The following is a 26,056-nucleotide window of genomic DNA, read 5'->3' as shown; positions in this document are numbered from 1 at the left end:
GGCTGCCCTATTAGCTAGTGATTTAGTTGTAGCCTACTGTAGATTTAGGAACAACTTCCCACAGAATGTCTAACATTTATTCAATCTTACCTGTGAGTAGAGTCACTTCATATGAGAATAGTTGAGTTGGATGCCTAGTTTATCACTCCTAATATCATACAATTTCCTCAGTACTTGAGTAAGACCCTGATGAAAGAAACAAGTCTGACAACCTTTTCCACCAACTTTATTTTACAAATGTAGTGTTCGATCACTGCTGTATCCAAGGGGATCAAAATGCATTGGAGAAATTAAAAGTAGGCCTTTATATATTAAAATTAATAATAGTCATGAAAACATTCATGAAGTTCACTTGTAAATATCATCCCATACAAATCTATATAATCTCATACAAATCTAGATTTAGATTTAGCCTTCCTCGTTCTACATAGGTTTAAATGAATTAATGATGGTGTTGAAACATACACCTATTCATTCATCTCTTTGTGTCTTATTTTATTCACCATCTATTACATGTGTTATTTGTCATTACTCATCAAAAATATCCCTGTTGCCACATAATAGGCTATATAGAAATATGTTAAATGTTAAGCATTTGGGTGGTCACTGTACATTCCACTAAATACTCACATATAATTTGTTGAAGCCTCAAATTAATGTGTTATAGAAGAGAGCCACAACCCATTAGAATATTCTGATTGTACTAGCTATACAAAATACAATATAATTACACAAAAAAAGGTTACCATGTACAAAATAATGGCAGAAGTGTATGTAATGACTGTTTCAATGGTTATGGCTTGTGGCGATAGTACAGACATTGCTACAGACTTTCTGTGACTTAAATACAAATCTAAAACTAGGTTAGCTGTCCTAATTCCCTGAAAAAAGACACTGTTACTGAACATTCAGGTAGTTACTGTTATACCCTTTTTACCTACCTGTGTTTAAGACATTAATGTAAACACATACATTGTGACATCATGTGTTAAACCTTTGGGTTTTATTGGGTTAGGCTGTGGTATTAGCAAGTGTTTCAATTTGGTCCCAGACCCAGAACTTTTCCCTCCCTAGTCCCTATCAGTATTGTATGACCTTGTGAACGGTGAGTGTAATGATTCAACCCCAACACGTGGAACCAACACAACTTTTGCTAATACCTATGCAATATTTTCAAATAGTCTAGATAGAAGGCTACATCTAGGGAAAGGGACTAGGGATAGGTTTGTAATTGAGCCATTGTCTCGAAACATACTGTAATAAAGCCCTGTATTCAGGCATATTGTCAATGCATTACCAAGGCATGGAGTTGACATGTATCAAGATTAAACAGTGTTAGTTTGAATCCCCATTTTGTGTTCAGATGTAACAAAAACAAACAAAATGTCATGAGAAAGATAGGTATCTAAAAACATGTAAACACTTAAAATCTCACTAAGAAAAATAACACCAACATCATAACTACAAGATAACCATTAATTATAACAACAATTATAATAATCATTAATAATAACATTTGTTGTAATCATGACAATAACCGACACGGACTACCCAGTGAACACCGTCTGACGCCGACGTCCATGGACGTCTAAAAGATGCCATTTTGCTCACTGGGTAAGTTACCATTGTGTATAGGAAGATTGTCAAAATAAAATCTGTATCAACATGTCAGTCATTTTATCTCCTGAATTATGTCAGATTTTTTTCTTCTGTCCAATTTGTAAGCAATATGAGACACTTTGTATACTGTAGATGATATATATATATACAGTTATACTCTCTTAGTCGAATACAAGTCTGTTCATTTTCTTAAGTCCCTTAAGTTTATCAGCCCCGCGCATCACCAGTGACTGAGTGTCCTTTTTTTGTTGAATGTAAACCACTAAGACGTGATACAAAATATGTCTGTCTTTATCTGGTGCAAATATCAGGGGATTGTGCAAAAACGTTTCTGTCTTAGTGTTTCCCTCTTTGAGCTGGGCTGGAAAAAAACTGCTCATGTTTTTTTTACAAGTTTGACTCCAGGTATCTACAGAACATTATTACTCACACGTCAGTGACAATATCAACACCAAAGATTAAGTGAAAGCATTAATATGCTGTATTATATGGTCCAAAGCCACACATGTAGGATAGGATAGCCCTTAATATTAAGCATTATTATTGATATTATGACATTTCTACCTAATAGAGAACGGTTGGAGTGTGTTACTATGAACGGTCCTCTTCTGATGAAGGGCATCCTAGCCACCCAACTCTCTTCTGAGTCTCACCCTCATATCTGACTGCTTCATCATTGGAGTCATCCTACAGTATGTATTATAGTCCACTGCCTTGTTACAGTCAATTCACTAGACACATACACTTTGGCTTGCTCTGAAGCCAATCATTTGTATTGTCCTGTAGAAATGTTGGCTTGTGTCAGTTCTCTAGTGAGAATAATAAAATGGTGATTGTCAGACGTGCTTTCTCTGTGGTATTTTATTTGTATCCCAATGCATGGCTTTGAAGGTCAGTCGTATTATGAAGTGCAACACCTGCATCATACTGTACTTTTTGTGCTCTATGAAAGAAAATACCCTGTAGTTGCAGTAGCTAATCATCCTATTGGTAGGCTGACCAACTCAGAAGTTCCTCGTCAAACATAGTGACTCATGGCTCAATCAGATTTGGTTGTCCTGATGAAGACAGCTGGGTCACAGGGGAGCTCCAGGTAGAAGTTGCACTTAGGCACAGATTTAGGATCAGCTCAACCTCCCCAAATGCTGAGCATAACTATTAGGCGGTGGTGGGATGCAAAACCGATCTCAGATCAGTTACTGGGGGCAACTAGAGAATGTATGGAAGCAATTTTCCCAAGGTCACTCATTCATTCACACAAGAAGCAACTATCGACAGCTCTGTTTTCCTGCGTCAGAATGAGGCGGGTCACTCGTACACCACTCCCTGGATTCAAAACCCTACGTCATCCGACATTCCACATCATAGGTCATGAAGATCATCAGTTCAATGCTCCATGAGGAAAATAGCATCCTTTGATACAAGTGTATCCTGTTTTTCTATGTAACACTGAAGTACACAGTCTGGCCGTACACCACCCTTCTCTCTCTCATACTAGATATATTATCTTGGTCCCTCCTTTCTAATATGGCTCAAAAGTTTCTTTATTCTGTAAAACATTTGATATAAAACACAAGGTTATGCATGAACAAACCAGTTTCTTAACTAAGTCCTAGCTATCTAATTTCTCCCACGTTTGTTCTTTTTCAGTTATTCATGGCATCAGTGTATGGCAATATGGCACATTTAGATATGAAATATGGCTGATGTATCACATATATAAAAATGGCAGGATAATTCCGTTCCTCTACCATTTTGACCTCTAAGCAAGTCCTTCATCTCCCTATATGTACAGATTGATTCACCATATTTCCTTCTCTACCCTTCCTATTCTCATATGTCTACTCTCTTCATGAAGACCACACACACAGTAGGTAGAATTTGCCCTAACCACCGATACAGAGTCAGATATTTTTTCATCCCCCTAATGGTTAAGGGTGGGTTTAGGGGTGAGATAATCTGATCCTAAATCTGCAGTTGATGGCAATTTCTACCTGGTGCCCCTCACACTGTCACCTCATTCTTACTGCCTGTCCTGATGCCCTGACTGCCTCCCCCTCCTCCTCCACTTCCTCCTCCTCTACTTCCTCCTCCCGCTCCTCCGTCGCCCCCTCCTGGTATAAAGTGTAACTGCTCGATAGTGTTCTGCCTCTTGGCAGCGAAAGCCATCCTCTTGGCGCTGTGGCCCCCTAGCGTCCCTGTTCCCATGACAACCCCCGCCCCGGGCATCTCGCTACCACCCCAGCCCCCCATGCCTCCCCCCATGCCTCCGCTCATATGCCCCGTCATGCCCTGGCTTCTCTCCTGCTCCCTCCCTGAGGTGGGGTGAGAGTTCATCTTGATCATGTGGTGGCGGTCCAGGGAGGGCGTGGCACATACATTCTGCTGGGACTGGGCTTTCTGCTGAGGGGTGAGACCACCCCGGGGGAGAGTGGGGACCATGCCTCCCCCGCCTCCATGGGCGTATGGATCCTGCACACCCACTCCCATCCCTCCGACCCCTCTACCCATGCTTTCCTCCAGGTGATCTGGGGACATGAGTAGGCGATCCTGGGGACGCTCCTGGGCCCAATCCTTGGGCTTCCTTGTCAGGGTCTGGTTGTTGGACTGAGGCCGCTCCTGGGGTCGGTCCTTGGGCTTCCTTGTCAGGGTCTGGGTGTTGGACTGAGGCCGCTCCTGGGGTCGATCCTGGGGCTTCCGTGTCAGGGTCTGGGTGTTGGACTGAGGCCGCTCCTGGGGTCGATCCTGGGGCTTCCTTGTCAGGGTCTGGGTGTTGGAGTTCTTAGTAGCAGCAGCCATGGCTTTGTAGTACTGGTGCTGCTGGTTCTTGGACATCCTGGAGAGGGTCCCAGTGTTCCCGGGGACGTCCCCCATGTTGAGCAGCTGGTCCTGCGACATGACCTTCCTGGCAGGCTTGGACAAGGTGTCGTAGTTGGGGTTGTAGTGCTGCTCGGTTGGGTCCAGGGGGTAGGGGTTGACCGTGGGTGAGACGGGGGGTAGGCCGGTGGGTTGGATCCAGGGTCGGGGGGCGTGGCGGGGGAGGGTGCCCCTCCCACCCATGGTGTTGTAGTCTCCGCCACAGGGGATGTGGTGACTGGAGGACTGGAGAGCAGGCTGGGCCGTGTGGGGACGCCTCTTGGTGGTGCAGTAGCCCGATGAATATTCATCAAGACCACTCTTTTCTGGAATCAAAAGAGGAATAGTGAAACATAAGTCATAGAGCTATTGTTTTCTGTGTAACGGGGTCTATCTCTATGTTGTACGTGGTACACTACTCACCCAGGCGTTTGAGCGAGGAGTATCTGTTGAGCTCTGGCTTGGTGGCGTTATCGTAGGATGGGGGGAGCTGTGCCAGGTTGTGGAGGGAGTGGTGGAAGGAGGGCTGCCCTTTAGTATTGTTGTGTTTGCTGGACAGAAGAGTGCCTCCTGCCGCCAGCTGGGCGTTGTTCATACGGGGGGCGTGTTCTGAGGGGTCAAAGACAGCTATGTTATGGTGTGTTTGTTTCTTAATTGTTGTTTTTTGGACAGCCTTTATCTAACCAGGTTGGTATCATTGACATCTAAGACATTATTGTGAATAACTGTAAAACATGGAAGGGCACCAGATGCATACATTACAGTATGTCACTGGAACCAACCATTTACACCACCAGTTGACTTACCGATGGTAGCAGTGTGATTGGGACTGGTTCCTGAATGGATAAAATTGTGTTGAATATTCCCCACTGCAAAACAAACAAACCGTCATCAGCAGTGGAGCAACAGTGTATACATAATGTAGATGTGTGTGTGTTCGTGAGTGAGACAGCAGAGGGAAACACTGTATGATGTGTTCAGTTGTGGATGTTATCAGGAGATTTCTAGCTTCATGGTTTATTAACCACATTAGGATCAAGGCATCCATCCTCTTTTACATTACCTGGGCCAATTCCCCTTTACACGCTCACTCACTTATCATTTATTGAGCCTGTGGGAATCGACCAGGATATTTCACTGTGTTTCACATAACTGTCCCTCTTCGAAAACTTCCAAGTTCCTCGACGTACACATCTCAGATGAGATGAAATGGTCAAACCACACGGACACCGCGGTAAAGAAGGCACGACAGCGATTCTTCTACCTCAGGAGGCTGAATGAACTTGTCCTGTCTCCGAGGGCCCTCACAGTGTTTTACAGGAGCACCATCGAGAGACTACTGTCGGTCTGCATCGCATCCTGGAACGGCAACTCCACCGCCGCTGACTGCAAGGCTCTACAGAGGGTGGTACGCTCAGCCAAACGAGCCATTAGGTGCTCACTGCCTGCCCTCCAGGACACCTACAACACCAGGCGTCGCAGGAACCCAAGCCATCATGGCCTGTTCTCCATGCTTCCATCACTCAGACGCTGGCAGTATAGGAGTATCATGGCAAAAACTGTCAGACTGGCCAATAGGTTCTACCGCCAACCATCAGGCTGCTGAATAGCCACTAGGCAGCTACCTACTCCCTCCCCCTTGCTTTTCCCCCTATGGATATTCTACCCCCTCCCAATAGCACTTACCCTGCCCCTCCCCCCAATATACATTATCATTGCTACAGTTGTAATATTATTTTTATTATTGTCTCATTCACTTCTCTTTTTTTGACCTGCGCTGTTGGAGTTCGGATCATAAGTATTTCACTGTGCCCTGCGATTACATCTGCAACACCGTGCATGTGACTAATAACCTCATCTAATCTAATCCATTTTACTCCTTCCCCTTTCTTACAAGACAGTTTGAAATAAGCCTAAAGCCCAACAACAGCACAAAACAGGAGAAACGACTTTGAAACAGAAGTGTACTATGTGAGCTTGTCCTCATTTCCCTTTTTCATTTCAAAAACATGTTTCCTGTTTGTTCCAACTGAATGCTCCCCTGGCCACTCACGTCTGTTGTCCTTGCTGGGCAGGCCAGGGGCGTAGAGGTTTTTGGGAGGTCTGCCCAGCGTACCCTGTCCTTCCCCTGAACCACACAGAGCCACGCTGTTGTTCCTCTCATCCTGCTGCACTGGACTGGACTGGTGACGCAACATGTCCACCAGCGCTCTGAGGAGAAACCAAAAAGATCATGTCAAAAATGTAAACGTATAAGTTGGTGTAAAATGTGTTTTATTGCCTGGAGTAATAACAGTTCCCCCCCTGGCATTAACGATATCATATCTTGTCTGATCTTATGAATGAAACATGCTATAAACATGTTATAACCACATTATGAAATTATTAAAGAATCTGTGTTTATCTGTCTGTCTGACTGTCCATCTGTCTATCTGTCTGTGTGACTGTCTGTCTGTCTTACGCTCTGTCTGTTCATCTGTCTGGTCTGGGACTGATTGACCCCTCCCCTTACCTGGGCATGTTGATCTCTCCGTTGTTGGCCTGCTGCGACACCTTGTTGAACATTATCTTAATCCCCACGGCAACCGCTACCATAAACACAATGACACCTCCAATCACAAATCCTGTGTTGTGGCTCAGAGGCTGCAGAGGGTCCAGTTCCGGCTCATCATCATCCAGGAGTATGGCGTTTGGTGGCTGGGTCTTGGCCCAATCCGGGGAGTCGTAGTTGGTACAGCTGCTCTGCTCCAAACGACGAGTGGGGTCGGGGCAGCAAAAGCGGTAGTGGCAGCTGCCACAGCAGTAGATGAAGCTGTCTTTGGAGCAGTTGAAGGTGTTGTCCAACTGGCCCATGACGTCATAGTAACCATGGCACACGTCCACGTCCACCAGTCTGCGGGGAGGAGGAGCCACCTGGGCCGCGCCCAACGGAGGAGCCAGGGCTCCCGCTGCCGCAGACGTCACGTTCTTGGGGAACATGATCTGGGCCAGGGGCCGGGGAGGGGCCTCCAGAACCCCAGGGGATTCTGGAAGTTTCTCTGGAGCTTTGGGCCTGCCCCGGAGGGCAGCGGGGCGATTGGCATGGATGGCCAGGAGGAGGAGAGGGGGGCTGGGGGCGGACTGAGGGGGGTCGGTGGAGCCCCCCTGGCGAGGCCGGGGGTCGGTATGTAGGGGAGTGGGAGTGGGAGAGGGGGAGCTGTCCTCAGCTGTGGTAAGTGGGGCAGCAAGGAGAGAGAGGAGGGAGACGGCGAAGACTTGGAGATTGGTGGTGGGCGTCATCTTTACATGACTAAGAGCTCTCTTTTCTGTTGTCGACTCAACGCTGTTACAATGCTGTCCTTTTTTCTGAATTAAACCACTAAAACACTATTTGAAACATTTAGGTAGCAGGTATGAGTTGTTTGGTACTCATAGTTTCAAAATATCTTAATTTAATAATGAGTATGTCTGATGAACTTTGTGAATGAATTCTAGATACGCTTTAAGAGATGGAAGTCACGAGTGTCAACCAGTTGTAAGTGTTAACCATTGGTGACAGAGGTATTTACATGGCTTTCATTCTGTTACTATTATCTTCAACATCTGTGATAATATTCTGCATCCCATTACAGTAAAATCAGATCTGTATAAGCCTCACAGAGTAAACGAGGGTAAATTGAACATGATGATCTTGATCAAACCAAGATCGTCTATTTCTTCTCCTAGTTCTACAATCTATCTACCATACAAAACCTAGCTATGAATCATGTGAAGTTAGTTTGAGGTTATAACATTCACATGAAAAAATACAAAAATAGATGGAATCTCCTTGGATGAAAGGTCAAACAGAGGGTTTTTACCTTCACCATGACGTATTCCTGAACACGTTGTGCTTTGTTTTGCTGAAGACAAGAAGTAAGCTTCCTCAATGAGTTATGGCAATGTTATACATTTCCTTTCGGTTATGGCACTTGTAAAATAATATGTCACAAAATGACACATAGGCCTGTGTTTTAAGGGCAACAGTCCTCTGTAAACATTGTTCCTAAAATGTAAACAGTTAATGATTCAATCATGTCGTTTTGGCGCTGGATACATTCCAAGTTTGCACTTAGAATCAACCTGTAAACTAATATTCTCTGAAAAAGTAGAAAAATCTCTACATATAAATATCTAAATGTTTCAGTATTATGCTAAATAAAAGATTTTTACTAAATAAATCTTGTGCTAAATAAATCTAAATCATTTGTGTTCCTGTGCTTTTAGATGTTGCAGACCATTTGACTGGCAGTTGGAGAGGTTGTGGTTCTTAACGGGTCAGGGCACTGAATGGCTGTGGCGTAGTGGTTCTTAACGGGTCAGGGCACTGAATGGCTGTGGCGTAGTGGTTCTTAACGGGTCAGGGCACTGAATGGCTGTGGCGTAGTGTAAACATTACTGTGTGACTGTAAAGCAGGACATTGCCCTTCCAGGCATATAAACATCACAGGTCACTAACTACATAATGCATTGGCCACTTATTTACTTAAATGTTTTATGGTCTTATCTAAAATGCATAGGCACTTACTGTTCCTCTGATTGGGCTGAAGGCTACAGAGCCAGTGCCCTACATTAAGGACAGAGGACAGTGAATACCACAAATGAGGAGAAAATATAAAACGGTACGACAAATCGTATTATATCAAATAGACAGCTGAAAAGGCCATTTTCATTTTAGCTAGTAGCTGGGTGTGTACCTCTGTTTTTAGATGTACAAACTTAGTATGTATGGTCTAGTATAGAATTTACAAGGAAAAGAGCTTGAGGTTTAGATGTACAAACTTAGTATGTATGGTCTAGTATAGAATTTACAAGGAAAAGAGCTTGAGGTTTAGAAGTAACTCTACAGATTGAATTCAGTTGTGTCTCATTATGATGGTTGAGGACTGAATAGCACATTGTAGTTCACATGTGTCATTCCTTCAATAACTCTGATTATTCCTCATTTGGTCCTAAAACTGAAAGAAAAGCATTTTTGGAGAGAAATATGTAAATGTGTGGAGTTATTGTGTCTGAGGTTACAGGTGATAATAGACAGAGACAGCTCCGTCTCCCACACAAATTATAATTACATACAATTATCAAAACAGTTCTTATCTGTCGCTGAGCATGTAGGCATGGATAGGGGAGGCGGGAGGGGGCTGCTGAAATCACTGATGGCTCTACTTGTTTCAATACATGTGAATAAAAACAATGGAGAATACAACCAGCAGTTCTCACTGTTGTTCCAAGTTTTTATAAAGAACACTTCTGTTCCCTGAAAGTTCTGCTTGATTTCCTGGATTGTCTTCAGATTTGGATAAAGGGGATCAGGCCTGGAATGTCTTCACAGATTTGTGGATCCTGTATGGAACACAGAAAGAATCGATTAGGAGAGTGGACTTCAAGCCCCCCCCCCACACACACACAAACACACTCACACACACTCCCTCCCTCGTATTCTAACACACACCACAGCAACACACAGACAACACACTCCGTAAGACACTCATGATTTGCTATGAATAAATTGGAATAGAACTTGTCAAGAAGTGTGCACCATGCATACTGTATGCACCTGAATTTGTGTACTGTTGTGTGTGTATGTGTGTGTGTGTGTGTGTGTGTGTGTGTGTGTGTGTGTGTGTGTGTGTGTGTGTGTGTGTGTGTGTGTGTGTGTGTGTGTGTGTGTGTGTGTGTGTGTGTGTGTGTGTGTGTGTGTGTAGGGCAGCCAGCCATATGCACCTGAATTTGTGTGCTGTTATGCATGTGTGAGATAGCTGGCCCTCACATTGATGAGACAGAGATAGTGATATCGTAATAAATAGTGTAGTTTTTTTTTTTAACTTGCAGACATCCCAGCAGTCCCACTCACACACAGAACACCATCCTCCATTTAAACAAACTGAAGCGCATCAGGCAGCAGGCCACAGGTGTGTGCAAGTGCAATCAGCTAATTAACAAAGCTTGAACGCAGTCAGCTCACACAATTAAAGGGGCATGCCACTCATTCTAACGTTCAAACCAACAGGTAAAGGTTGAAATGATGAATAAAGATCAATTAACTGGAAGGATGTGATAATTCATTGACAGTTTAGGATCCTATATAAATAAATACACAATAAATCCATACATACAAAGCTACTCCTTCACGGTGTGTGTGCATGTAGGTATGCTAGGTGCATGTAGGTATGCTAGGTGCATGTAGGTATGCTAGGTGCATGTAGGTATGCTAGGTGCATGTAGGTATGCTAGGTGCATGTAGGTATGCTAGGTGCATGTAGGTATGCTAGGTGCATGTAGGTATGCTAGGTGTGTCTGTGTTAGTGTGTCTGCCTTTTGCAGGAGCATCAGCTCCTGAAAAGCAGATGAGAGAGGGAGAGAAAGAAAGAGTGAAACAGAGAGACAGAGCAGGGGGATAAATGTAGGGTCGGGATTTAAATGAGCAGAGAGAGTTGGTGGGGAGCAGGAAGAGCCAGAGGTATAGACGCAGAGACGGTCGTGAGTGGGAGGGCGGTGTGTGGGTGGCACAGAATCAAGTACATTTCTCCCAGCACTTACCAATATAACACCGCACAGCACAGCACATCACAGTTAGACAGACCCACAAATGCACAACCCAAACAACATAACAAGATAGGGTGACACAACAAGCATGAAATATGATGGAAGAGAGTGGTTTGGATGTCCTTTCACTTGCATCTGCAAGATCTGATATCTGCACAATGTACACTGTTAATGCTGTTGTTGAAGTGGCAGCATGTATGTCAGTCAGAGAGATAGTGTGTGTGTGTGTGTGTGTGTGTGTGTGTGTGTGTGTGTGTGTGTGTGTGTGTGTGTGTGTGTGTGTGTGTGTGTGTGTGTGTGTGTGTGTGTGTGTGTGTGTGTGTGTGTGTGTGTGTGTGTGTGTGACTGCGGTACACTACAGGCATTCTGAACCTTTCTGTAGTCTCTCCCTCTCTCCTTTCATTCTTCTCGCTCTCTCCTGTCTCCCATCTCCCTCGTTCTCCCTTTCTCTCTCTTTCTCAGATTTGGTGCGTGGGTTGAGGCAGCTAACTCTCTTAGAATAGCACTGCAGCTCTGTCTGTGTGTAAGAGAGAGAGCTAGATGGAGAGAGAGACAGAAAATGAGGTATAGTCCAATCTACACCTATTAGCCAATTCTGAAACTTCTACCTCCATCATCACTGGTTGTCCATGATACCATAATCTCTTTCAATTCATCCTCTATCCATACATTGTTCTATCTCCATCACCACATTCCTTATCATTTCAACTAACAACATCTATTCTCATGAAAAGGCATCCCAACCTGCATTTTCCAGCAGGATATACTAATCCAAAAGACTTGTCACGACTAAAGACGCAAATTACAGTGAAACATCATGCAGTTATAATTCCTGTAATGTATCACCAGTATCCACACCAGTATCCACACACACCAGTATCCACACACCTACAAGTAAAAATGTAAAAATGACATATGCTGTAACATAAGAAATGATATATCTCTATAGTTATATCTCTGCAGTTACCACTATATACTGTAAGTTAGTCTCTATAGTTATATCTGTATAGTTACCACTATATGCGGTAACATCAGAAGTTAGACATCTCTATAGATATATCTCAATAATTACAACTATATGATGTAACGTCAGAAGTTAGCTGTCTCTATTTTTATATCTCTGCAGTTACCACTATATACTGTAAGTTAGTCTCTATAGTTATATCTGTATAGTTACCACTATATGCTGTAACATCAGAAGTTAGATATCTCTATAGATATATCTCTATAGGTACCACTATATACTGTAGCATCAGAATTTAGATGTTTCTACAGATATATCTCTATAGTTACCACTATATACTGAAAGTTAGTCTCTATAGTTATATCTCTATACTTAACACTATACACTGTAACATCGTAAGTTAGATATCTCTATAGTTGTATCTCTATAGTTACCACTATATACTGTAACATCAGAAGTTAGATATCTCTATAGTTATATCTCTATAGTTACCACAATATCCTGTAACATCAGAAGTTAGATATCTCTATAGTTATATCTCTATTGTTACCACTATATGCTGTAACATTGTAAGTCAGATATCTCTATAGTTACCACTATATACTGTAAATTAGTCTCTATAGTTACATCTCTATAGTTACCACTATATGCTATTACATCGTAAATCAGACGTCTCTATAGGTTTATCTCTATAGTTACCACTATATACTGTAAGTTAGTCTCCATAGTTATTTCTCTATAGTTATCACTATATGCTGTAACATCAGAAGCTAGATATCTCTATAGTTATATCTATATAGTTACCACTATATACTGTAACATCCTAAGTTAGGTATCTCTGTAGTTATATCTCTATAGTTACCACTATATGCTGTAACATCAGAAGCTAGATATCTCTATAGTTATATCTCTATAGTTACCACTATATGCTGTAACATCAGAAGTTAGATATCTCTATAGTTATATCTCTATAGTTACCACAATATCCTGTAACATCAGAAGCTAGATATCTCTATAGTTATATCTCTATAGTTACCACTATATGCTGTAACATCAGAAGTTAGATGTCTCTATAGTTATATCTCTATAGTTACCACTATATACTGTAACATCCTAAGTTAAATGTTACTATAGTTACCACTATATGCAGTAACATCAGAAGTTAGGTATCTCTACAGTAACCACTATATGAGTTAACATCGTTAGATGTCTCTATAGTTATATCTCTATGGTTACCACTATATGAGTTAACATCGTTAGATGTCTCTATAGTTATATCTCTATAGTTACCACTATATGAGTTAACATCAGACGTTAGATGTCTCTATAGTTATATCTTTATAGTTACCACTATATGCTGTAAGTTAGTCTCTATAGTTATATCTGTTCAGTTACTACTATATACTGTAACATCTTAAGTTATATATCTCTATAGTTATATCTCTATAGTTATATCTCTATAGTTATATCTCTATAGTTACCACTATATGCTGTAACATCAGACGTTAGATGTCTCTATAGTTGTATCTCTATAGTTACCACTATATACTGTAAGTTAGTCTCTATAGTTATATCTGTATAGTTACTCCTATATACTGTAAGATCTTAAGTTATATATCTCTATAGTTATATCTCTATAGTTGTATCTATATAGTTGCCACTATATACTGTAAGTTAGTCTCTATAGTTATATCTGTTCAGATACTACTATATACTGTAACATCTTAAGTTATATATCTCTATAGTTATATCTCTATAGTTATATCTCTATAGTTGCCACTACATACTGTAAGTTAGTCTCTATAGTTATATCTGTTCAGTTACTACTATATACTGTAACATCTTAAGTTAGATATCTCTACAGTTATATCTCTATAGTTACCACTATATACTGTAAGTTAGTCTCTATAGTTATATCTGTATAGTTACTCCTATATACTGTAAGATCTTAAGTTAGATATCTCTATAGTTATATCTCTATAGTTACCACTATATACTGTAACATCTTAAGTTAGATATCGCTATAGTTATATCTCTATAGTTACCACTATATACTGTAAGTTAGACTCTATAGTTATATCTCTATAGTTACCACTATATACTGTAACATCTTAAGTTAGATATCGCTATAGTTATATCTCTATAGTTACCACTATATACTGTAAGTTAGACTCTATAGTTATATCTCTATAGTTACCACTATATACTGTAACATCAGAAGTTAGATATCTCTATAGTTATATCTCTATAGTTACCACTATATGCTGTAACATCCTAAGTTAGATATCGCTATAGTTATATCTCTATAGTTACCACTATATACTGTAACATCCTAAGTTAGATGTTACTATAGTTACCACTATATGCTGTAACATCCTAAGTTAGATGTACTATACTTATATCTCTATAGTTACCACTATATGCTGTAACATCCTAAGTTAGATGTACTATACTTATATCTCTATAGTTACCACTATATGCAGTAACATCAGAAGTTAGGTGTCTCTATAGTTATATCTTTATAGTTACCACTATATACTGTAGCATCGCAAGTTAGATATCTCTATAGTTATATCTCTATAGTTACCACTATATGCAGTAACATCAGAAGTTAGGTGTCTCTATAGTTATATCTTTATAGTTACCACTATATACTGTAGCATCGCAAGTTAGATATCTCTATAGTTATATCTATATAGTTACCACTATATACTGTAACATCCTAAGTTAGGTATCTCTGTAGTTATATCTCTATAGTTACCACTATATGCTGTAACATCAGAAGCTAGATATCTCTATAGTTATATCTCTATAGGTACCACTATATGCTGTAACATCAGAAGTTAGATATCTCTATAGTTATATCTCTATAGTTACCACAATATCCTGTAACATCAGAAGCTAGATATCTCTATAGTTATATCTCTATAGTTACCACTATATGCTGTAACATCAGAAGTTAGATGTCTCTATAGTTATATCTCTATAGTTACCACTATATACTGTAACATCCTAAGTTAAATGTTACTATAGTTACCACTATATGCAGTAACATCAGAAGTTAGGTATCTCTACAGTAACCACTATATGAGTTAACATCGTTAGATGTCTCTATAGTTATATCTCTATGGTTACCACTATATGCGTTAACATCGTTAGATGTCTCTATAGTTATATCTCTATAGTTACCACTATATGAGTTAACATCAGACGTTAGATGTCTCTATAGTTATATCTTTATAGTTACCACTATATGCTGTAAGTTAGTCTCTATAGTTGTATCTGTTCAGTTACTACTATATACTGTAACATCTTAAGTTATATATCTCTATAGTTATATCTCTATAGTTATATCTCTATAGTTACCACTATATGCTGTAACATCAGACGTTAGATGTCTCTATAGTTATATCTCTATAGTTACCACTATATACTGTAAGTTAGTCTCTATAGTTATATCTGTTCAGTTACTACTATATACTGTAACATCTTAAGTTATATATGTCTATAGTTATATCTCTATAGTTATATCTCTATAGTTGCCACTATATACTGTAAGTTAGTCTCTATAGTTATATCTGTTCAGTTACTACTATATACTGTAACATCTTAAGTTAGATATCGCTATAGTTATATCTCTATAGTTACCACTATATACTGTAAGTTAGACTCTATAGTTATATCTCTATAGTTACCACTATATACTGTAACATCTTAAGTTAGATATCGCTATAGTTATATCTCTATAGTTACCACTATATACTGTAAGTTAGACTCTATAGTTATATCTCTATAGTTACCACTATATACTGTAACATCAGAAGTTAGATATCTCTATAGTTATATCTCTATAGTTACCACTATATGCTGTAACATCCTAAGTTAGATATCGCTATAGTTATATCTCTATAGTTACCACTATATACTGTAACATCCTAAGTTAGATGTTACTATAGTTACCACTATATGCTGTAACATCCTAAGTTAGATGTACTATACTTATATCTCTATAGTTACCACTATATGTTGTAACATCCTAAGTTAGATGTACTATACTTATATCTCTATAGTTACCACTATATGCAGTAACATCAGAAGTTAGGTGTCTCTATAGTTATATCTTTATAGTTACCACTATATACTGTAGCATCGCAAGTTAGATATCTCTATAGTTATATCTCTATAGTTACCACTATATGCAGTAACATCAGAAGTTAGGTGTCTCTATAGTTATATCTTTATAGTTACCACTATATACTGTAGCATCGCAAGTTAGATATCTCTATAGTTATATCTCTATAGTTACCACTATATACTGTGACATCAGAAGTTAGATGTCTCTACAGTTATATCTCTATAGTTACAACTATATACTGTAGCATCGCAAGTTAGATGTCTCTATAGTTACATATCTATAGTTACCACTATATATTGAAAGTTAGTCTCTATATTTATATTTCTATACTTACCACTACATATTGTAAAATCGTAAGTTAGATATCTCTATAGTTATATCTCTATAGTTACCACTATATACTGTAACATCAGAAGTTAGATGTCTCTACAGTTATATCTCTATAGTTACCACTATATACTGTAACATCAGAAGTTAGATGTCTCTACAGTTATATCTCTATAGTTACCACTATATGCTGTAACATTAGAAGTTAGATATCTCTATAGATACATCTTTGTAGTTACTACAAAATACTGTAACATCGTAAGTTAGATATCTCTATAGTTATATCTGTATAGTTACCACTATATGCTGAAACACCATAAGTTAGATATCTCTATAGTTAAATCTCTATATTTACCACTATATACTGTAAGTTAGTCTCTATAGTTATATCTGTATAGTTACCGCTATATGCTATAACGTCGTAAGTTAGATATCTCCATAGTTGTATCTCAATAGTTACCACAATATCCTGTAACATCGTAACTTAGATATCTCTATAGGTATATCTCTATAGTTACCACTATATGCTGTAACATCAGAAGTTAGATGTCTCTGTAGTTATATCTCTATAGTTACCACTATATGCTGTAACATCCTAAGGTAGATGTCTCTATTGTTACCACATAATGATGTTAGATCAGAAGTAAGATATCTCTATAGTTACCACTATATGCTGTAACATCAGAAGAAGATATCGCTATAGTTATATCTCTATAGTTACCACTATATACTGTAAGTTAGTCACTATAGTTATAACTCTATAGTTACCACTATATACTGTAAATTAGTCACTATAGTTATAACTCTATAGTTACCACTATATGCTGTAACATAGTAAATTAGATATCTCTATAGTTATAACTCTATAGTTACCACTATATACTGTAACATCAGACGTTAGATGTCTCTATAGTTATATCTCTATAGTTACCACTATATACTGTAAGTTAGTCACTATAGTTATAACTCTATAGTTACCACTATATACTGTAAATTAGTCACTATAGTTATAACTCTATAGTTACCACTATATGCTGTAACATAGTAAATTAGATATCTCTATAGTTATAACTCTATAGTTACCACTATATACTGTAAGTTAGTCTCTATAGTTATATCTTTATAGTTACCACTATATACTGTAAGTTAGTCTCTATAGTTGTATCTCTATAGTTACCACTATATACTGTAAGTTAGTCTATATAGTTATATCTCTATAGTTACCACTATATACTGTAACATCTTAAGTTAGATATCGCTATAGTTGTATCTCTACAGTTACCACTATATACTGTAAGTTAGTCTCTATAGTTGTATCTCTACAGTTACCACTATATACTGTAAATTAGTCACTATAGTTATAACTCTATAGTTACCACTATATGCTGTAACATAGTAAATTAGATATCTCTATAGTTATAACTCTATAGTTACCACTATATACTGTAAGTTAGTCTCTATAGTTGTATCTCTACAGTTACCACTATATACTGTAAGTTAGTCTCTATAGTTATATCTCTATAGTTACCACTATATACTGTAACATCAGAAGTTAGATGTCTCTACAGTTATATCTCTATAGTTACAACTATATACTGTAACATCAGAAGTTAGATATCTCTATAGTTACCACTATATGCTGTAACATTAGAAGTTAGATATCTCTATAGATACATCTTTGTAGTTACTACAAAATACTGTAACATCGTAAGTTAGATATCTCTATAGTTATATCTGTATAGTTACCACTATATGCTGAAACACCGTAAGTTAGATATCTCTATAGTTAAATCTCTATATTTACCACTATATACTGTAAGTTAGTCTCTATAGTTGTATCTCTACAGTTACCACTATATACTGTAAGTTAGTCTCTATAGTTATATCTCTATACTTACCACTATATACTGTAACATCTTAAGTTAGATATCTCTATAGTTATATCTCTATAGTTACCACTATACACTGTAACATTAGAAGTTAGATATCTCTATAGTTATATCTCTCTAGTTACTGCTATATACTATATTGTAAGTTAGTCTCTATAGTTATACCTCTATAGTTACCACTATATGCTGTAACATCAGAAGGTAGATGTCTCTGTAGTTATATCTCTATACTTACCACTATATACTGTAACATCCTAAGTTAGATGTCTCTATTGTTATATCTCTATAGTTACCACTATATACTGTAACATCTGAAGTTAGATATCTCTATAGTTATATCTCTATAGTTATATCTATATAGTTACCACTCTACACTGTAACATCGTAAGATAGATATCTCTATAGTTGTATCTCTATAGTTACCACTATATACTGTAAGTTAGTCTCTATAGTTATATCTGTATAGTTACTCCTATATACTGTAACATCTTAAGTTAGATATCTCTAGTTATATCTCTATAGTTGTATCTCTATAGTTACCACTATATGCTGTAAGTTAGTCTCTATAGTTATATCTGTATAGTTACCACTATATACTGTAACATCTTAAGTTAGATATCTCTAGTTATATCTCTATAGTTGCCACTATATGCTGTAAGTTAGTCTCTATTGTTATATCTGTATAGTTACTACTATACAATCAGTGGCCAGTTTACGAAAATAGTTTGCCACTACAGATTGAGTCACATGGTAGTGGCGTGCTATATAAAGCAAGCATCGAGGCATTCAGTTACTGTTCGATTGAACGCTAGAATGGGCAAAATGAGCGACTTAAGCATGGTATGATCAGTGCCAGGCGCGCGGTTTCGAGTGTCTCAGAAACAGCCGGCCTCCTGGGCTTTTCACTCACGACAGTCTAGGGTTTACCGAGAATGTTGCGACAAACAAAAAGCATCCAGTAAGTGGCAATCCTTTGGCGAAAACAGCTTGTTGATGAGAGGTCGAAGGAGAATGGCAAGAATCGTGCAACAGGCAGGTCACAAACAGGCAAATAACGACACGGTACAACAATGGTGTGCAGAATGGCATCTTGGAATGCACAACTCGTTGGTCCTTGTCACAGATGGGCTATTGCAGCAGACGACCACACTGGGTTCCACTCCTATCAGCTAAAAACAAGAAGAAGAAGAAGCGGCTCCAGTGGGCACGTGATCAACAGCACTGGACAATTGAGGAGCGGAAAAACTTTGGTTGGTCCAACGAATCCCAGTTCCTGTTGCGTCATGCTGATGGCAGAGTCAGGATTTGGCGTAAGCAGCATGAGTCCATGGCCCCATCCTACCTGGACAGGCTGGTAGCGGTGGTGTACTGGTGTGGGGAATGTTTTCCTGGCACACGTTAGGTCCCTTGATACCAATTGAGCAACGTTTCCATGCCCCAAAGAATTCAGGCTGTTCTGGAGGCAAAGGAGGTCCGACACGGTACTAGATGGGTGTACCTTAAACTGGCCACTGAGTTTATACTGTAACATTGTAAGTTAGATTCCTCTCTATAGATGTCTCTCTATAGTTATGTCTCTTCCTGACTAGAAGCATTGCAGTTGCATGAGGAGTGGGGGCAGAGGCTGTCTCACATACATTGTTGCATGCTAAAGGACGGGAGGAAAGGAGGGAGGGAGTGAGAGAATACATGGGACCAAAAAGTGAAGGACAAAACACTCAGTGCTGTGCAGATCAAAATGATGTATCCATGAGTTCCATGTCCACTGAAGGAAGAACATCATGACATGACACTGAACTTATTCAGAACAAACACACAGGACTAATCCTGCATGCCATTGTATCACAGCAACAGCATCTTGCTTATTGATTTATGATACTATGGTGTGAAGAAGATGTAACAAAACTTGTCCATCATGACTCATTGGTTTCAGATTGGTTTGATCCAATCTGGGTGTGGAGAGGAAAATATCTCCAAACCCTGTGAAGAGCAAAATGTTAAATGCAACATTCCTTTCATATTCCATATTGAAAAACAATAGTCTAATATGCACACTGCACAAAAAATGGCTTTAGTTCTGATAAAAGGCCAGCAGAGAAGAAGTAGCCTAGTGCAAACAGACGTAAATCTGAAATGCCCATAGTGAGTTTAACTGCGCAATGAACCTGCTGCTGCTTGTGTACCCATATCTGGCTGTAACCGGTCTGTGTATGAATGGACTTCGCCACATCTATATCTTTTACAGGTTAACAACTTGTAGCTCAGCCACTGCACGCATACATTATTGCATGTAGGTTACGGAGGTATGACTTGCATGTATCATTAAGCGTGCGTGGGTGTAGAAGAACCCGAGTGTGTATACACTGACTGGCTGCGTGTGTGTAGTCTAATCACATATGAAGTATCAATGTATAAAAACTGTGTCAATGTGTATCAGCTGCGTCTTACAAGCGTGTTTATGTGATAGGTTGATTTCTGTGGCGCAGCTTTCAAATCAATATGTTTTGTTGCTGAATCCTATATTTATCCATATTGATAGCAAATCACTTTGTGCCATATCTGGAACCCGAGGTAACGAGAAACACGAGGACAATTTAAACTATTACTGAGCATTTGTTTCATGATGTTCCTGTATCAAAAAAGGTTCATATATTCCCTGTCTTACCTGAGCGTTCTGCCGAATAACAGCCGGGGAGACCGTGCGCACTGGATTGCTGCGATAAATTCGCTCTGGTTAGGCAATAACGACTGTCTTATAAACTGTTGAAGGAAGACTATTGTGACAAATCCTCCTCATTTTGTAGTCGATAAACTGCTGCCCAATGTTGTGTACCAGCATATCCGTCGACAATATGACATATCTGCACTATTTATTTTTAATAGCCTGAGCTAAACTCTTTTAGTTGACTCTATCGATGGAATAAACTATTATTAGAATAGCCTACAAGCTGTGCAATGGCAAGTTTATGGAAATATTGTCTAACTTTTCCTGGTGAAATACATTTTGTAACTAAACGATGTGCATAAATTCCATGTGTTGCACATATAATTGTCTAGTAAAAAAAAATCCGTAGAAGAAAACGCAAATCTAGCTATCCTATGAAACTCACTATAGCGAGCAAGTGCAGCACAATAGGCATATCACACCGTCAAAAGGAAGGTCGACAGATTTTTTTCTTCCTGAATTAAACTACACATTTTTCCTCTGCAAATTTACATTCCATTTATTCCAAGCTGATATAAGAGTTCCGTCAGAAATTCCGACCGACCCTGATCATACAATGCCTATGGGATTGTGCGACTGGTCTCACTAAGGTCCGCAAAGCTCAAGTGCGCTCCCATTGGTCGCTCGAACTGGTGTTGATGAGAGTTCTATCCAGGGCTTTCGGATGCTGAATTCCAACCCATCCATGATGGTCTGTAATTGGCTTAAGGAAGTGATTATGGTTCCAATACGATTGGTTCCAATACCAGAAAGACTGTATACAGAAGACATGAGCTATCCTTTTCAATGATGCACTGCAACTGCTATGCAGAGCCGGATTATGGACCATTGTGGACGGCAAACGTGCCACGGGGCCACCGACTTCCACGGGGCCCCCAAGATAGCATATGAACACGTCATAAGCAATGGCAAAGTGTGTAGAATTGCAGGAAATCAGCTTTAAAACTGCAAAGTTTACTCTCAGCATCACGCCAAAATGTGTAGAATAGCAGGAAATTAGCTTTAAATGTGGACATTTTTCTCTCAGCCTCATGGTCAAATGTGAAGAATAGCATGAGATAAACTATAAACAGCACATTTTTTACTTTGCCCCATGGCAAAATGTGTATAATTGCATGAAATTAGCTTTAAAACTGCAACATTTTCTCTCAGCCTCATGACAAAACCCCCTGGAGGTAGGTGCCCCGGGGCCCAAAATGAGGTAGTCCAGCCCTGCTGCTCTACAGTGTCACAGGTGTTAGAAGAAAAAAATGAAGATGAAAATTGACAGCCATCAGTCGTCATGATGCTGCTGGTCATCAGATGATAAATGCGCAAAAATACATCAAAATGGGGGCCTTTGATATTTTTCTGCCTTGATACACTCTCTCACTATATTTTTTGTGTATGTGGGTATTAAAAGAGAGAGCGAGAAAGAGAGAACGAGAGAGAGGGGTGCACCAACGGTTGCCACAGCAACTGTGTGATTATGTTGGTGGCAATTATGAAAGGGATGAAAACGGAGTGGGGGAAGAGGACAGGCGCAGTCCAAAGCCAGAACACTGATGCGCGTGAGTGAATCTGTCAACCATGACGGATAGGCCTAAAATTTCAAAATGTGATAAAACGCTGATGTCTTCAAAGAAGTGAGAGAAGTTTGAATCCCTAATTCCATGTAGTGTGCATAACACATAAAGGTATTTTTTTGTATGTGTTTCATTAGATTTCATAGAATAATGACTATGTTAATTTATTTTTGACAAAGCACATCATACTCCCAGATTACAATACTAGCTCTTATAGCCTCTCAGCCAACAGTAAAGCATGGGGCTTATTCATGGTGTTAAACCTTGCAGATAATAAGAGAAAACAATAATAGCCCTGTACCTCTATGAACAGCCTGAAATGTTTTCTCAAATGAAAAAACCCATGCTGTGCAAATCCCAGAAAGAGAGAACAGTATTAGGTTGTGGGTAAAAAGGGCTGGCAGAAGCCAGCAAAGGGGAGAGAATACAGACATTGTCCCCAACCACTGATACAGCAGGGTCAGATATTGGGTTCGTCTGAGTGGTAAGGCGAAAGCAACCGACTGTAGACGAAGGTTGAGGAGTGAAGTTGGGGGAGGCTAATGCCTTTTCCAAAAGTGAATTGGAGTCAGGATTCAGCTAACCTGGAGTCCAATCAATGAGACAAGATTGGGGATGTTGGTTAGAGCTGCCCTGCCCTATAAAAAACAACTCACAAAATGTGAGTTTGCTATTCACAAGAAGCATTGCCTGATGTGAACCATGCCTCAAACAAAAGAGATCTCAGAATTGTTGACTTGCATAAAGCTGGAAAGGGTTACAAAAGTATCTCTAAAAGCCTTGATGTTCATCAGTCCACGGTAAGACATATTGTCTATAAATGGAGAAAGTTCAGCACTGTTGCTACTCTCCCTAGGAGTGGCCGTCCTGCAAAGATAACTGCAAGAGCACAGTGCAGTGAGGTTAAGAAGAATCCTAGAGTGTCAGCTAAAGACTTACAGAAATCTCTGGAACATGCTAACATCTCTGTTGACGAGTCCACGATACGTAAAACACTAAACAAGAATGGTGTTCATGGGAAGACACCACGGAAGAAGCCGCTGCTGTCCAAAAAAAAACATTGCTGCACGTCTGAAGTTCTCAAAAGAGCATCTGGATGTTCCACAGCGCTTCTGGCAAAATAGTCTGTGGATAGATTAAACTAAAGTTGAGTTGTTTGGAAGGAACACACAACACTATGTGTGGAGAAAAAAAGGCACAGCACACCAACATCAAAACCTCATCCCAACGGTAAAGTACGGTGGAGGGAGCATCATGGTTTGGGGCTGCTTTGCTGCCTCAGGGCCTGGACAGCTTGCTATCATCGACGGAAAAACGAATTCCCAAGTTTATCAAGACATTTTGCAGGAGAATGTAAGGCTATCTGTCCGCCAATTGAAGCTCAACAGAAGTTGGGTGATGCAACAGGACAACGACCCAAAACACAGAAGTAAATCATCAACAGAATGGCTTCAAGAGAAGAAAATACGCCTTCTGGAGTGGTCCTGACCTCAACCAGATTTAAAATGCTGTGGCATGACCTCGAGAGCGGTTCACACCAAACATCATATTGCTAAAATGAAACAGTTTTGTAAAGATGAATGGTCCAAAATTCTTCCTGACCATTGTGCAGGTCTGATCCGCAACAACAGAAAACGTTTGATTGAGTTTATTACTGCCAAAGGAGGGTCAACCAGTTATTAAATGCAAGGGTTCACATACTTTTTCCACCCTACACTGTGAATGTTTACACGGTGTGTTCAATAAAGACATGAAAACGTAGAATTGTGTGTTATTAGTTTAAGGAGACTGTGTTTGTTTATTGTTGTGACTTAGATGAAGATTAGATCAAATTTTCTGACCAATTTATGCAGAAATCCAGGTAATTCCAAAGAGTTCACATACTTTTTCTTGCCACTATGTGTGTACATTTTACTTTCAATTGGAAAAGGAGAGCCTCAAATATCACATTAATTTGTACATATCCACTGTATACATGACTTGTGGCAAAGTTGGTTCCTGTTTCAGTCATGTCTTTGGTCACATTGGTGTGGGTCAAAACCTAATGATTGATTGACAATAGAGCCTCCCACACTGCAGGTGATGGCTGCAGGATGAAGTTGGTGAAGAGCATCTGCAGAAACTTACTGTCGACTGCAGTCAAACCTTCATGACCTTTGATCACATGATTTATGTAAAGTTGGGCACGTTGAAGTGGATCACTTTTGCCAAATCGTGACCATCGTTGGTCACTACCATTTAAAGTGTGTTGCATTAGTTATAAAAATTGTCCGCCTTGCGCCTACATGTCGACTGCATGAACCTTACAAAAATCATGTGATCAAAGGTCATGCAGTTTTTGAAGAAGTCGCCGCAGTTGCTTCTCATCACCTGCGATATGAGACTTTCTAATCATTTAAATGTACACACATTGTTTTCAGTTTGTGAGTGTGTGATAAACTTTTACATTTATTCTGAAAAACTTTTGCAAACAGCAGCTATGTTGGCACTGCCATGTTGATATGAGCCTTGCTGTTGGAAAACCACTAGTGTCCGACTTTCAGCTGTTGCAGATGCACCTCCCCAGACTTCACCCGAAGACTTTCGTCTAGTCGGCTTCGTTTGGCTTACCGCCTGAACACACCCATTTTCTAGGCAGTGGCTGTCGATAAGACTTTTCTGGACCTCTCTTCCCGACAGTTAAAGGTCCCGAAGCCTTTGTGCATGTGCAAGATTCTGTACTTTACACACAGTCTCTGATCTACTCTTAAAGAACCTCCCTTCACATTTCTATCAGTTGTGAATGATAATTCAAGTATTACCAGTGAAACATCCATGCAGCATCTGCATACCAAACATATGATCTGTTTCAGGGGGATATGCAGATCTAGATCTTAATGACTTAGTGTAGTCACGAATTACCCTAGTGTAGTCACAAAGTACCCTACAGTATAGTCACGAAGTACCCTACAGTGCAGTTACGAAGTACCCTACAGTGCAGTTAGGAAGTACCCTACAGTGTAGTTAGGAAGTATCCTAGTGTTGTTTTATTATGTAGTGAGTGAACGTGTTAACAAGCAGACAGAGTTAACAAACTGTAGCATAGCCTAGCTGTGCTTAGTTCAAAATCAAATATTTTGCCTAATGGAGCACGATGTTGTGTTGGAGAAAAATGTGACCATTTGTACAATGATCCTAAAATCTCAAAAGAAATTACACAGTAACATAGCATACTACTCTTTTTGGTCCTGTTATGTAGACCAGTATCAGTGTTTTTGCAGACATTGTTTCAGCTTTGATCTAACTTTATCTAAACGAGCACCAGTCGCAACAGTAGCCTGTTGTTTATGAGTAAAGCCAAGACTGTGTGTAAAGTAGAGAATCCCACACGAGCAAAAGCTTCGGGACCTTCAGCTGTTGGGAAGATGGGAC

The 26,056-nt window shown here is 39.6% G+C and overlaps 1 protein-coding gene across 1 annotated transcript; it reads right to left on the bottom strand.

Annotated features, from left to right (window-relative positions):
• Window positions 1-210: 210 nt before the first annotated feature.
• LOC106605772 (uncharacterized) lies at window positions 211-21,637 on the bottom strand. Its single transcript, XM_045699803.2, has 6 exons — window positions 21,021-21,637; window positions 6,989-9,837; window positions 6,530-6,687; window positions 5,283-5,345; window positions 4,900-5,085; window positions 211-4,802 (listed from the first exon to the last, which is right to left on the bottom strand). The coding sequence occupies exons 2-6, from the start codon at window positions 7,753-7,755 to the stop codon at window positions 3,625-3,627; spliced, it is 2,352 nt and encodes a 783-aa protein (XP_045555759.2). The 5' UTR covers window positions 7,756-9,837; window positions 21,021-21,637; the 3' UTR covers window positions 211-3,624.
• Between the last annotated feature and the right edge of the window lie 4,419 nt (window positions 21,638-26,056).

The sequence above is a fragment of the Salmo salar genome, chromosome 02 (assembly GCF_965601325.2).
Source record: "Salmo salar chromosome 02, fSalSal1, whole genome shotgun sequence".
Classification (NCBI taxonomy): Eukaryota; Metazoa; Chordata; class Actinopteri; order Salmoniformes; family Salmonidae; genus Salmo; species Salmo salar.
Note: the sequence above shows the minus strand (reverse complement) of the source record. Positions and strands in the feature narration are given on the sequence as shown.